At 36.6% G+C, this 13,967-nt stretch overlaps 2 protein-coding genes across 3 annotated transcripts in view; one reads left to right on the forward strand and one right to left on the reverse strand.

Moving 5' to 3' along the window:
• Positions 1–13,967, reverse strand: part of LOC139980041 (nucleotide sugar transporter SLC35D1-like) — a 31,958-nt gene that overhangs the window by 12,130 nt on the left and 5,861 nt on the right. For both annotated transcript variants that reach the window (XM_071991401.1, XM_071991411.1), the window contains exons 4-7: positions 13,807–13,874; positions 10,877–10,948; positions 1,790–1,858; positions 596–698 (exon numbers count right to left, since the gene is read on the reverse strand). In XM_071991401.1, coding sequence (XP_071847502.1) covers positions 596–698; positions 1,790–1,858; positions 10,877–10,948; positions 13,807–13,874 — 312 coding nt within the window. The remainder of the gene's footprint in view (positions 1–595; positions 699–1,789; positions 1,859–10,876; positions 10,949–13,806; positions 13,875–13,967) is intronic.
• LOC139980050 (uncharacterized) lies at positions 7,437–10,570 on the forward strand. Its single transcript, XM_071991421.1, has 2 exons — positions 7,437–8,382; positions 8,781–10,570. The coding sequence occupies exons 1-2, from the start codon at positions 8,160–8,162 to the stop codon at positions 8,906–8,908; spliced, it is 351 nt and encodes a 116-aa protein (XP_071847522.1). The 5' UTR covers positions 7,437–8,159; the 3' UTR covers positions 8,909–10,570.

The following is a 13,967-nucleotide window of genomic DNA, read 5'->3' on the forward strand; positions in this document are numbered from 1 at the left end:
GTTTTTAAGACAATGGGGTAGGAGGAGCTAGGATCTCTTACTAACACAACATTAGTGTGAAAGTAAAGAGAAAGATAACACAACTACGATTTATACTGTAAGCTATAAAGTGGGTCCCACTAGCGCAACTCTCTCCATCTTTGGCAAAGAGATTCCAAATGAAAGATTCCTTTTGGAGTGTACAAGGAAAAAAACTACCGTAATTCTTCAATACTCTGTGATGATTCTAATTTTGATTTATCCAGCTTCTTTTGAAATCTCAAGATGTTTGCAATTGATCGACATCAATCGATGGCGAACGACAACAAAATCAAACAAACTATTACAAACACACAACAATGCTAAGATGTACTCTGACAAATCTATGAGTTACAGGTTTATTGTCAAACGTATCAATTAGCAAAGATGAAGGTAAGTGGACAAATAGTAAAATAGTTGAAAGAATTTTTTTCAACATTTTTCTTAACTATCTACAACGACTTTGCTGTATTTATGCGATGGTTAAAGTATACAATTACAGTAAAAATGTGTGATTTTTAAAATGACCACAAAGAACAATCAAAGAAAAAAGAAGTATCTCTACAGAAAAACGGACCTTTGCATTAATCTTCTTTTTCATGAAAACACCATAACCAGCTGTGAAGATATCGTTAGAGAGCACATAGGCATAGCCTATAATGTCAAATGCAAGGTCATTTCTGGAAGACAGAAGGAAAGGAACAACATTGAAATATGCATATTCAATTCAAATTGATTTTAAATACCCCCGTCTCAACCAAAGTCCCTAGTCACAACTTAAAATCTTGTTTGTAGCTCAATGTTCGGGGTTAATTCAAAAAAAAAATTCACTGGGCAACTATAAAAAAAAATTAAAAATGCTTTCCTAAAAGTTTCCAGTCTCAGGGATAACACTTGTTGTCGAAACAGCTATTAAGCTGCATATTAGTAACAACTTCAAAAATCCTAAAAAAGCAGTCAACACCGAATGGGATATGTTGATTTGAAAGAATTGAAACTGCATTAATATTCACCTACTTATTAAAATATTGCACTTTTGTTTCAAAGTTATACAAATCTCTAGATGCTATTAATCTGTGTGAAATTGTCACAAAGCAGAGTAATGATGATTAAGAAAACACGTCCACCTAAAGAAAACACATCAAGGTGCTTTGGGGGACAGAATGAGTAGGGCTGGTTGAACAAACATAATTGGACACCAAGAGATGCATACTTAATGTAAAGATATGAGACAGATCTATGGATGGTAGAGCAAGAGTGTGACAGTCGTGAGGAGACAGGTGAGGGAGGAAGATGTCTCAACAGAGGGCACTGTCACACCGGACCCAATAAGCTCTATAAGCACTGATCTCTGAATCAGAGTAACACAATCTCCTGAAAGGGATCCCAAGGTTTGAACATGCCTGATGAACTTGCGTACCGACATCAAGCACTGGGTCGACTAGTTCATGGTTCCACTCGGGCAGTTTCGCCGAACGATCATAAAAAACCCAAGATTTAGAAACACAAGTTTAACAGTGCTTCAAACAGATTTGCCTGACTGTAAAAAAACTATGAAATATATGTTTCAAAAGTTCTCTTCTTTTAAATTGTATATGCTACTCGTGAACGTTTAAGACTTGTGATCATTGACGGCAGCTTGACAAAGTCCTGCGGGACTTGATAGGACCGATACGACAGCACCCTGTGTTGATTCATGGCGTCACTGGACAGCCACATGGAGCCCAGCTATACACTTGTACGTTTCTTTTACGACGTAGTTCTGACTTACGCGGCTGCTACTATTGCACCGAGTAACATTGCACAGACCACAAGTTTAATCTTCAACGATGGTTTTACCCTATAGAGAAGAAAGAAACAAAGTGTGGATAAATAAATAGCAAACGGTGATACGATGTCATACGAGAACATTTCTGCAAACTGCCGACTGAAGGTTTTTCAGCAATTGCACAAGACTGCCACTTCAGGTTCCACACAGCAAGGTGAAAACACTGCATCAATATCTCGTTCATAACCAGACCTCTTCAGAGGTAGATGTTCCATTTTTTTGGTCAGTAAAATATTATTAGATTTTTCTACTCTGGCCATTTCAGTAGTTCTCCGGTACAGTGTCATTCTCGGCCTGAAACCACATGGTTTGATCTAGCAAAGGTCAAGGGTCAATTGTTTGTATACAAAAAAGTGCAGAATTTTTTTTAACATCTTTGAGCTTTTGATTTCTTCCAAATTAAAGTTCAAACCACATGGTTGATCTAGCAAGGTCAAGGGTCAATTGTTTATATACAAAGAAATGTCAGAATTTTGTTAACATCTTTTTGAGCTTTTAATTTCTTCCAAATCAAAGTTCAATGTTTTTGCATGAAATATCCTGAAAATTAAAGAAGAAATGTTAACATTCCCGTACTGTACATCCGTAGTGTTAGGTCCATTTCCGTGCGATTTATGGTATCGGTATATTCCTAACACTAGACATGGTTTACTTGAAGGTGACTTATATTTTCAAGATAACCCTCGATCACTAATAGAAATAGATCACAGTAAATGGTGATGTCATCTCGGTACAACCAACCGTATCTAATGAAAGGAACAAACACATAGGGATGTCCTTGCAACAGGAAATATCTTTAATTCTCCTATCACAACCAATCACATCTAATGAAAGGAACAAACACATAGGGATGTCCTTGCAACATGAAATATCTTTGATTCTCCTATCACAACCAACAATATCTAATGAAAGGAACAAACACATAGAGATGTCCTTGCAACAGGAAATATCTTTGATTCTCCTATCATAACCAACCATATCTAATGAAAGGAACAAACACATAGGGATGTCCTTGCAACAGGAAATATCTTTGATTCTCCTATCATAACCAACCATATCTAATGAAAGGAACAAAAGACATAGGGATGTCCTTGCAACAGGAAATATCTTTGATTCTCCTATCATAACCAACCATATCGAATGAAAGGAACAAACACATAGGGATGTCCTTGCAATAGGAAATATCTTTGATTCTCCTATCACAACCAACCATATCTAATGAAAGGAACAAAAACATAGGGATGTCCTTGCAACATGAAATATCTTTGATTCTCCTATCACAAACAACCATATCTAATGAAAGGAAGAAACACATAGGGATGTCCTTGCAACATGAAATATCTTTGATTCTCCTATCACAACCAATCATATCTAATGAGAGGAACAAACACATAGGGATGTCCTTGCAACATGAAATATCTTTGATTCTCCTATCACAACCAACCATATCTAATGAAAGGAACAAACACTGTCTAGGGATGTCCTTGCAACAGGAAATATCTTTGATTCTCCTATCACAACCAACCATATCTAATGAAAGGAACAAACACATAGGGATGTCCTTGCAACATGAAATATCTTTGATTCTCCTATCACAACCAACCATATCTAATGAAAGGAACAAACACATAGGGATGTCCTTGCAACAGGAAATATCTTTGATTCTCCTATCACAACCAACCATATCTAATGAAAGGAACAAACACATAGGGATGTCCTTGCAACAGGAAATATCTTTGATTCTCCTATCATAACCAACCATATCTAATGAAAGGAACAAAAGACATAGGGATGTCCTTGCAACAGGAAATATCTTTGATTCTCCTATCATAACCAACCATATCTAATGAAAGGAACAAAAGACATAGGGATGTCCTTGCAACAGGCAATGTCTTTGATTCTCCTATCATAACCAACCATATCTAATGAAAGGAACAAAAGACATAGGGATGTCCTTGCAACAGGCAATATCTTTGATTCTCTTATCACAACCAACCATATCTAATGAAAGGAACAAACACATAGGGATGTCCTTGCAACAGGCAATATCTTTGATTCTCTTCTCACAACCAACCATATCTAATGAAAGGAATAAAGGCAAAGGGATGTCCTTGCAACAGGAAATATCTTTGATTCTCTTATCACAACCAACCATATCTAATGAAAGGAACAAACACAAAGGGATGTCCTTGCAACAGGAAATATCTTTGATTCTCCTATCACAACCAACCATATCTAACGAAAGGAACAAAAGACATAGGGATGTCCTTGTAACATGAAATATCTTTGATTCTCCTATCATAACCAACCATATCTAATGAAAGGAACAAAAGACATAGGGATGTCCTTGCAACATGAAATATCTTTGATTCTCCTATCACAACCAATCATATCTAATGAAAGGAACAAAAGACATAGGGATGTCCTTGCAACATGAAATATCTTTGATTCTCCTATCACAACAAACCATATCTAATGAAAGGAATAAAGGCATAGGGATGTCCTTGCAACAGGAAATATCTTTGATTCTCCTATCACAACCAACAATATCTAATGAAAGGAACAAAGACATACGGATGTCCTAGCAACATGAAATATCTTTGATTCTCCTATCATACATAACCAACCATATCTAATGAGAGGAACAAACACATAGGGATGTCCTTGCAACAGGAAATATCTTTGATTCTCCTATCACAACCAACCATATCTAATGAAAGGAACAAACACATAGGGATGTCCTTGCAACAGGAAATATCTTTGATTCTCCTATCACAACCAACCATATCTAATGAAAGGAACAAACACATAGGGATGTCCTTGCAACAGGAAATATCTTTGATTCTCCTATCACAACCAACCATATCTAATGAAAGGAACAAACACATAGGGATGTCCTTGCAACAGGAAATATCTTTGATTCTCCTATCACAAACAACCATATCTAATGAAAGGAACAAAGACAGGGATGTCCTTGCAACAGGAAATAGCTTTGATTCTCCTATCACAAACAACCATATCTAATGAAAGGAACAAACACATAGGGATGTCCTTGCAACAGGATATATCTTTGATTCTCCTGTCATCGTCACGCTGTCTACCACTAACAATCCTCTGATTGTTCCATGCAAGACTATTTTTCTACTTTCTAACTAGTTTCTGGGAATTCAAACTAATCAGGCAAAGTGTGAACAGTTAGAAACAGTTTGAAAATGACGTCAGGATTGATAACTCGACATCTGGGACATGTCAAAGGTAGAATCAGTTCTGTCTGCAATATATACTCAACACAAACTTAGCTTGTGTGAATTACCAGATTATCTTCAAACGGCAAAACTAAATATTCTAATATATTACTTGAAGAAACTTGAAAGATTTTGCCCGGTAAGAATCAAGAAATAAGAATTGGGCCATTCCACACTAATAGGGTACTTATGTATGTTACTGCAAAGCCTTGTTGGAAATCGGTCTACAAAGCTTCCTGGCAGTAACAAACTGCATGGTTTGAAGTATTTGATGCCATACTTTAATATTGCAAAATAGTGTTAACAGTTGAAAGTCTTTATGTCAATTCATTGGTAATTATTTTAAAAAAACTCTTTGCATGTCTCACCAATTTGTGCAAGGAATATGTGACAGAGCATTAATGGAGATTTTTAATCCACTTGTTTTATGTTTTAGTTACAAAAATGACCAATGTTATGTATCATAATGATTAAAGAATTCAATCATCTGAATGCTGTTGTTGTCTTCTTTCTTGTCCAACTCGTGAAAATTGAGAAAATGACCACACAAAAATATATAAACGTTCGTAATTGACATCTGTCCTAACAGTTACGAGCGTAACTTGCCCCATGAGTAAAGTAATCTAAAAACATTTGGCGGAGATAAAATGTTGTGCCTTGTTACAACATCGTATCTCAGTAATGAACATGGTTTTGAGGGAGTTGAGTCTTCCAATCCCCCGGAAAACGACGGCCAAATTAGCTTTAAAAAAATCTGTCCAAGAGAGCTTACGTTCGAACGTACTTTTACATCACTTTTCACGGAAATCGCGCATTCGATCATGTGAGTGTTTAGTATGATAAACATCCTTGGGCGCATGCGTATTTCAGAGAAAACAACAACCCTTGGTCACCCACCGACTTTTAAAACCATGGAGGGAAGTTTGTGATCTGTCTTCTGAATCTCGGTAAGTTACGAGCGCAAGTCAAATTACGAGCGTTCGAAATCACTACCAATTTTACCGAAAATAAAGCACTTTGCAATGTGATCAAGGTATGGTTCAATTTAGAGATTTCTCACTCAGTAAGTGAAAGTTGTTACACCGCTAGGTGAGCGGACTCGTAGATGCAGTTGCCCCCTTTGGTATAATTGCACTGCGTGAGACAGAAAACACAACTAATGCACGTAACTGAAGACAGATTGAGCCAATATGTCTGAAGTTACGAACGTTGGCAAAAGACCTCCATTATTCATTTAGTTCGATGTAAAGGTGCATGATAATACCATGAAACTTGCTAAATGTTTACTGGGCACGAATGTTCATCTCGCATTGGCATTGAAGTGCAATTCAATAGCAGTTTCGTTAAAATGAACTAGCCTAGGCCTACGTTCAAACGTAATTGTTGGTAGACAGATTTCAGATTCGGTCACTCGTGTGAACGTTAGCATGATTTCGGTATTTTGATGTATAATCTAATGTCGACGTACCGATGTAAATGAACTGAGTGCATACGATGATTCCGTAAATATAATGTTAACAATATTTCATTAAGCAAAGGTTAGGTTAGACCTGCATGCTAGGCTTCAATTGAAAAAGCTCACGTTCGAATCCAACTGTGGTGAGACATATTTGCCCAGTCGGTCTGTTTTAAGACAACATGTATCGTCTTGCTTTCTAGTTAAAACTTACCATTGTGTTTGATCCGCGAGGACTGAAAATGGGCATGTTCATCGTAATTGCTTTAATGAGAAGAACTATCGATGACCTAAAGAACCCACAGTGTATTTATTGTTCTCAGGGACAGGCTGGCCTAATTAGGGAGTTAGCCACCAAATGTCAGTATCTTGGGACCTCTGATTAAAAATTCTGGTGGTAGTTTTCATTGCAGCTTGCCCCTGATTCTTTATCTCAAAACAGCCTAATTCCATACACAACATTCTTCCATATTAAGGCAGCTTACAATATAATATATGCATGAGGTGCATCTGTCTTTACACGTAATTACCTACAGGCTGCTTTTAATTATCATGTAAGCTCTAACTGTTATCAAACACAAATAACATCATTGGCAAATTCCAGTGGATGACAAATCTCTTTAATTTAAAAGCTTATGGAGGCAACAATTTCACCATTGAAATTGACACTCCTGTATTGAAGGTTTGAAACTTTCTTCTACCATACCATGGATTACAACTTTCTCCTGTATTTTGAAACAAACCATGTTTTGTCTTTTCCTTAACTTCCATATTAAAATGGAAAATGTTACCTTATTTGCTCCAGGATATTTTGTTTTTCTCGCCTTCGTTCCTTAAACAGGAAGGTACCTCAACTAGAGGATATTGAAGGACAACGAACAACTGGTTTTAGCAATGCAGCAATGTATATACGCAGGTATCGAGGCCGCATAAAAGCTGATCAGGAATGTTATGTTCAGTATCAAGCTAAAGAGACTGAGCGAGTGAAAGAATATCGTCAAACCATGTCTCAGGAAGCGAGGATATCATACATGATACACATGCAGTTACCCACTTCTGTAAACTGGCCTGCACACATCTGAAGGTGGAGAGGAAAGTGGAGTTTAACAGACTGATCCAGTTCACTGATGGGTGTGGCGCACAATACAAATCTCGATTTGAATCTCGATAGATTTTGGCGTGCAAGTTGAGCGGCATTTCTTTGGCTCATGCCATGGAAAAAAGCCATGTGATGGAGAGGGTGGGGGTGGTTAAAAATGCAGTCACAAGGTCAGTGAAGTCTGATGTCAACATCACCATTGATGGACCCTGGGAGTTCTATGACTTCTGCTCCAAAAATCTTGCTAAGGCACCAGTGAAACCAGATGGATCGTGCAACCACTCTCGTCGTACTTTTTACTTAGTGAAGGAAGGTGATATACAGAGGGAAAGGCCAACCAGAACAAATGTTGACATTGTGGCTGGAACGCGAAAGTTGCATGCTGTAGCTGGGATCTCTCCATACTAATTGCACAAAAGGCGTCTTTCATGCTTCTGTTCACCCTGTCAGGATCTGAACTCAGTAGCACTGTGCATCAATCTGGAGTTTGTGAAGTCTTGGAGTGAACGCAAGATGTCTGCTAAAGGGATTTCATTTGAAGCAACTACTAGCAGTGATATGGAAGCTGCAGATGTAGGTCACGCTGAGATGGATGAGATTCCGGTCTGTACACTTGAGAGTGCAACTGATAATGCAACTGGAGCAACTGTGGGTAAATCATCATCTGAAAGATCTGAGACAGGGGACTTATCTGAAGTGGGTAATGCAGGTGGCATACTAACTTCCAACAAAGTGGGTCAGTCCCTTTTTTACTTAAATTTTAAGTGCTAAGCAACATGACATTGAAAGAGATTTCCTTCTATTTGCAGAATCAAAAACAAAATGCATCAACAGAAGTGTTATGTTTGATGTTGCATATTCCAGTGTTTCTTTTCATGGGAAATGATATGTCACTCAACTTTATTAAGGGCCTTGATTTCATTAATTAGATTGAAACTCCTTATCAGTGAACTCTAATCAAAAGTGAGGGTGGGGTGAGTTGTCGACTTTCAGTTCACTTCTTCGTGAAAAATGCTGGAATAGTTGTTATGGATTGCCCATACCATTTGGTTGGTCATTGCAGTCATCAAGATTGAAGACAGCCAGTGAATATTTCCTATTTAATTTTTTTTTTGCTCTTTTCATAAATTACAGATTATGATGAATCTGAAGTTGTCCAGACACAGTTGGATGTGTTGAATGAAAAGGTCTTAAAAGATCTCTTCTGTGATGTCTGCCTACCAGAGAACAAGCATGAGGCATTACTAAAACCACAGCAATGAGGGATTGAAATTCGCCCTGAAGAGTATTATGCTGTCGTCTATGACAACAAATTCTATATTGGACGATTGCTTGAGAAAGATGGGGAGGAATATCTGTTTAAGTTTCTCCATAGAGTTTGCAGTGCATCTAAGATGTATGATTGGCCTATAAGGTCAGATTCTGAGAAGGTTTTAGGCAAATTCGTTATCGATGGACCCCTTACAGTGGTGGGCAGTGGACCATTTTCTGTGCAAGAAATTGAAAATGTGGAGAAAACATATGCTGAAATGAAAGCAATAACACAAGCTGAGCTCTAAAGTGGTAAAGCATAAATAATGCATATTTTGTATATATTTCAAAGTTTTAACAAGTACACTCTGGCTTTCCATCTAGCTAATTGTACTGTGTACAGTTTCAGTTGACAGCATCTATTCTGCAGGAATCTTAGATGTTTTAGGTTCTTGCTTGATTGCTTGTCTTCAATATACTGCATGCTTGACTATATGGAAAAGAGCAAAAAAGAAACAGTCAGATATGCTTGTGATAGTGTGTGCTTCCTTTTTAGCATTTTTTTCTGAAAACAGCTTCAAATTTATGTTTATTCCATTCCATGACATGTGAGGCTATCCCACTTCATCTGATACATTTTCAGAAAGTTTGAAAAGTGAACATTTAATCATTAGCCAGTTTGATAAAAAAGTAAAAACAATTTATGGTTTTTCGTCTGTCCATGTTTCAAACATGATATTAGTGTACATATTGGTACATTTTAGTGTTGCATTGGTGATAATATTGTTGGTATCTAATACCCTCTTGTAATTTGATATCTTTCCAATGGTATGCAAGTTTACAATTATGAATTCAACTATTTACTCATTTAAAATTTCTGACATACTGTATTCAAGTCTACAGCTTAACAATCCTTCCATTATATGAAATTTTAGGATTTTCACTATTCATATGCAATTTTGAAATTATTGAATTTTATAAATATTCAATTGTTAACTATTCAATTTTCAGTTCAACAATGAATTCAATGACCTACATTAGAGGTGTCAGTATAAGTAGTATCTTTTTAACTTTGCTAGATATATGCAATTAATCACATGCAAGCCTACAGCTATTCATTCAACTATTTAATTTTTCTTTAATTTGACTCTGACATTTACAATCTTAAACAGACCACTCTGGATAAGTTGTTGTTTCCCACAGGATATGATATATCATCACAATTTCATGATAATTCCAAAGTACAGCAGCAAAGAAACAGCTACAAATGAGTGCCCAGATGTACATTCAATTGAAAATAATAATTTGTAATCCATAGAATTTCTGATGACAAATTAATGTGGAGATTGAAAAATATTCTGTCCTTGTTACGTACGTAAGACCCTGAACATGGTAACCATACATCCTACCTTTATGCAAGTCCATATCATTTTCTGCACTATAGCTTCTAGCAGTGGTTTTCATTAAGATGTGAGATATATTGTAACAAATACTCAGGGAAAAAGGTACTTGTGGCACTAAAATTTGTTCTGTGCATAGGGAATGTTGAAATGCCCTCTCGTTGTATTATCAAAGATTCATATTTTTTCCAGTTTTTCACCCTTGGATCCATTTTGTCTTTGTTAATTGTTATAATTACAAAGTTTGCAATAAACAAAAACTGTTAAAACTCATGTACAATTGTTGTTTGTGGCCTGTTTATGCTCAGATATCTGTCCTTGTTACGTACGTAATACACGCCATATATTATACTTTGCTTGGCTGTCATTGCCAACCTTATCCAAAACTTATCTCATTGAGGGTATATACAGTTGCTATAGACTCTAGGTCATTACTCAAACCAAGTTTCATGCTTTCCCTATGACTTTTAATTTTCACCCACTATGTCACAAATTAGTACCCCATTAGTGTGGAATGGCCCAATTACAAAGTGGGAAGTGAAGGAAGGAGGGAAAAGATAGCAGAAAAGATGAACTTACCCTAAGAGAAAGTACTCCCCTAACATCGTGAACAAAACTGTAAATCTCCTTAGAACCGTGAACATAGGTAAACTGGGGAAAATTAAGAAAATATAAACAGTTCACATGCTTGGGTAAAGATACCAGTGCCTGGTTTCAAAACAAGAATGATAGAATTTAATCTTAATAAGAATTTACATCCGAATGTAGGTAGCATCTTATCTGTTGGTCTGTTGAATAGCTGGCCATTTAATTAGCCTCCACCGTACCCCGACCCACCCCCTCCCCTAAATGACAAGAAAATGTATGCCGCATTACAGAATTTAGTAAGTGAAGCAGAAGTCTGTATCCTGCACCCTCTTCCCCCACCATCCCTCCACCTACCCCCCACCCCCCAAGGAATTTTCTAAACAAGCATAAAAAAAACACCATTTTGCTACAAACAAAACACTGTTACAAGAAAAAGAGAGGAAAACTGAGTTTCATTTTGGTGTGACCAACATAAGAACACACCAAAGTACCATAACTTTAAATACTGATAGAAAATGGCAGAAGACTAACTCGCAAAAGATGTTACCCACTTGCGAGATAAGCACTATTAATAATCATACAAAATATGGTTTTTGTGCCCACATGAGCCCTCCATCAAGTCGCACACTGGACTCCCATTTGCATACGCAGGCTACTACTATTACATCAGCATTGTGCCTTCCTTTCATAAGGTCCCCAGTTCGAGTCACTCCAAGATTAATGTATGTCGTCCAGTTACAGAGTTGTTGACAATTGACATTCGTAATCATGGACGTTAAATATGAATCTAAGAGACTGACTTCGGTCAGCTTGCGGCTTTGATAAGCCAATGAGGCTTCTTCGCGAGTTCCTGCTTGCAGGAGGATCTAATACACATACATACACACATACATTGTTAATAATTATTTCAACCCCACAAGATATAAACAAAAGCAGCATGCCACTTGCCTCGCTCATTAAAAAACCATAGTTACCGCAGCAAGTTAGCTCGAAAAATTGCTTCCACTTGGAAGTCAGAAATTATTCCAAAGCAGTAGCTGTATGGTATTATTTTACTGTTTCAAACGCTGTTAAAAATCGGCAGTATTGGCCCCACATTTTAGTATGCAACAATTGCTACAGGTATTCAATTAAAGTACATTCCCATTTATTCTGACAGTGTTCCTAAATCATCCCCAGACATTCCAGTGTGTCCATATCAGAGAATTATATTCCCCAGTAAGGTTAAAAACACCTCAAAGGTATCTAGGAAAATGCTTGTTGAAGTCGGAGAATAAGTGACCATTTGTTTTTTTTTCTTCACATTTTGTAGAATTTTTGGGGCCAATCCTGAGAAACTTTTCATTGATATCAACAAAACCCCTTTTTAATAGTGATCATTTCGATCCTAGCAGGATCTTCTTCAAAGGCACAAACTGAAATGAAAACAAACTAAGGACACATTTAAGCTTGACAGACTAAATAACTTCCCCATTTTGAATAAAAAAAAATCAGTGAAAATTACTTCTCTCTTTACTATGTTCAACGGTCCAATTTAGTTGTCTATTTGTCTATTTTACCGTTAAGCTGTTTTCTTTCCAGTACGCCTTTAAAGAAGATCCTGCTGGGTTCGAAAGATCATGGCTCACTTGCTTTTATGTACATACTCTACGCATATTTGCCATAGACATGTATGCAGTTTGTTAGAATTTTCCTTTTCTCTCTTTGAAATAAACACTTCACATGTGTAACCTCCCCCCCCCCCCCATCCCATACAATACACATTCCTCCGGGTGCTGAAAAAGTGAAAACCAAGGTTTCGCATCAGCGGCAGTATAATTAAACACTTAGAGAGGGTAACAAGAATTTTCAAGAGTAACACAAGTTTCTACTACAAACACAATACCCCCTAACAGTCAAAATAACCCATTTACATATTGAACAATGAGAATTTGAATCCCAGAGCAAATTTGTAGTATTCTGCTAAGGAAACAAAGTCAATAAAGAAAGACTGATTACTATCAATTTAAAGGAGTTAGAGTAGACAAAAGGGACCACAGCTTATAAAAGGTTCTGACAGTCATTCAGTCAATTTTGAATGGAAAGATACTGTTTAAATTTACGGACCTGCAGTGTTACCATATACTGGTACTGTAGTTACAGTACAGCAGTGTATACATTATTACACAGTTAGTGAGCACACTGTACAATAACCCTCACTGGTAGAACTACACAATCACTCAAACTCAGTGGTGAATTACTATTTCTATCTTTTTGTGTCGTTTTTGTGTGTTTGTTTGTTCGTCTTTGTTTGTTTTATTGTCTGTTGCTTTCTTTCATCACTGTTTATGGAATCTTTTCAAATAGGTCTGAACACAGATATGCAAAAAAATACATTCATAAAAAAATCTTATACCAAAGTAGGAAACTATTCAAGTCTAGGGTTTTTTCCCCACAATTATTACAGTATGTGTGTGTCTATTGACTATGTGTGAAACAGGCAAGGGGCAGACTGATAATTTGTACGGAATTTCAAGTAAGAAATGCCCACAGATTTACATGTCACATTTACCCACAATGCACTGGTTAATCAGTGACTGACCTTCCAAATCTTTCACCGCGACCTTTAACTTTATTCGCTGAATTGGGAGTTATAGTGATAGTGCAATGTTTCAGCATATATGAAAAAATAATGAGAATGGCATCATAACTAGAGGAGCAGATCTCTGAGAAAATTAGAGTTATGAAAAATATGGCCCATTGGTCAACATGCAACCTCATTTTTGTTTTGATTTTTTTGTGCACGACCTGTCTTTACAGTCACTTATACAGAGAGAGAGAGAGAGATCAACTTACCAGTTATAATAATCAACTGTTCAAAAGATAAATTAATAAATAAATCATAAATTGTGAAAATACATTCTGTAGATTTCATTACAAACCTTATTTTCTTTGTGCTACCAAGACCAAATATAAGGTTGAAAATATAGATAATTGGAAGAGGCCATATCTGAGAAAAAAAACAATGTAAATACAAATTGTTTGTTTGTTTGTTTATATTTTAATAACAATTCAATTTCCTGTCCCAAACATACTATAAGCA

Source organism: Apostichopus japonicus, chromosome 2 (assembly GCF_037975245.1).
Source record: "Apostichopus japonicus isolate 1M-3 chromosome 2, ASM3797524v1, whole genome shotgun sequence".
Lineage (NCBI taxonomy): Eukaryota > Metazoa > Echinodermata > Holothuroidea > Aspidochirotida > Stichopodidae > Apostichopus > Apostichopus japonicus.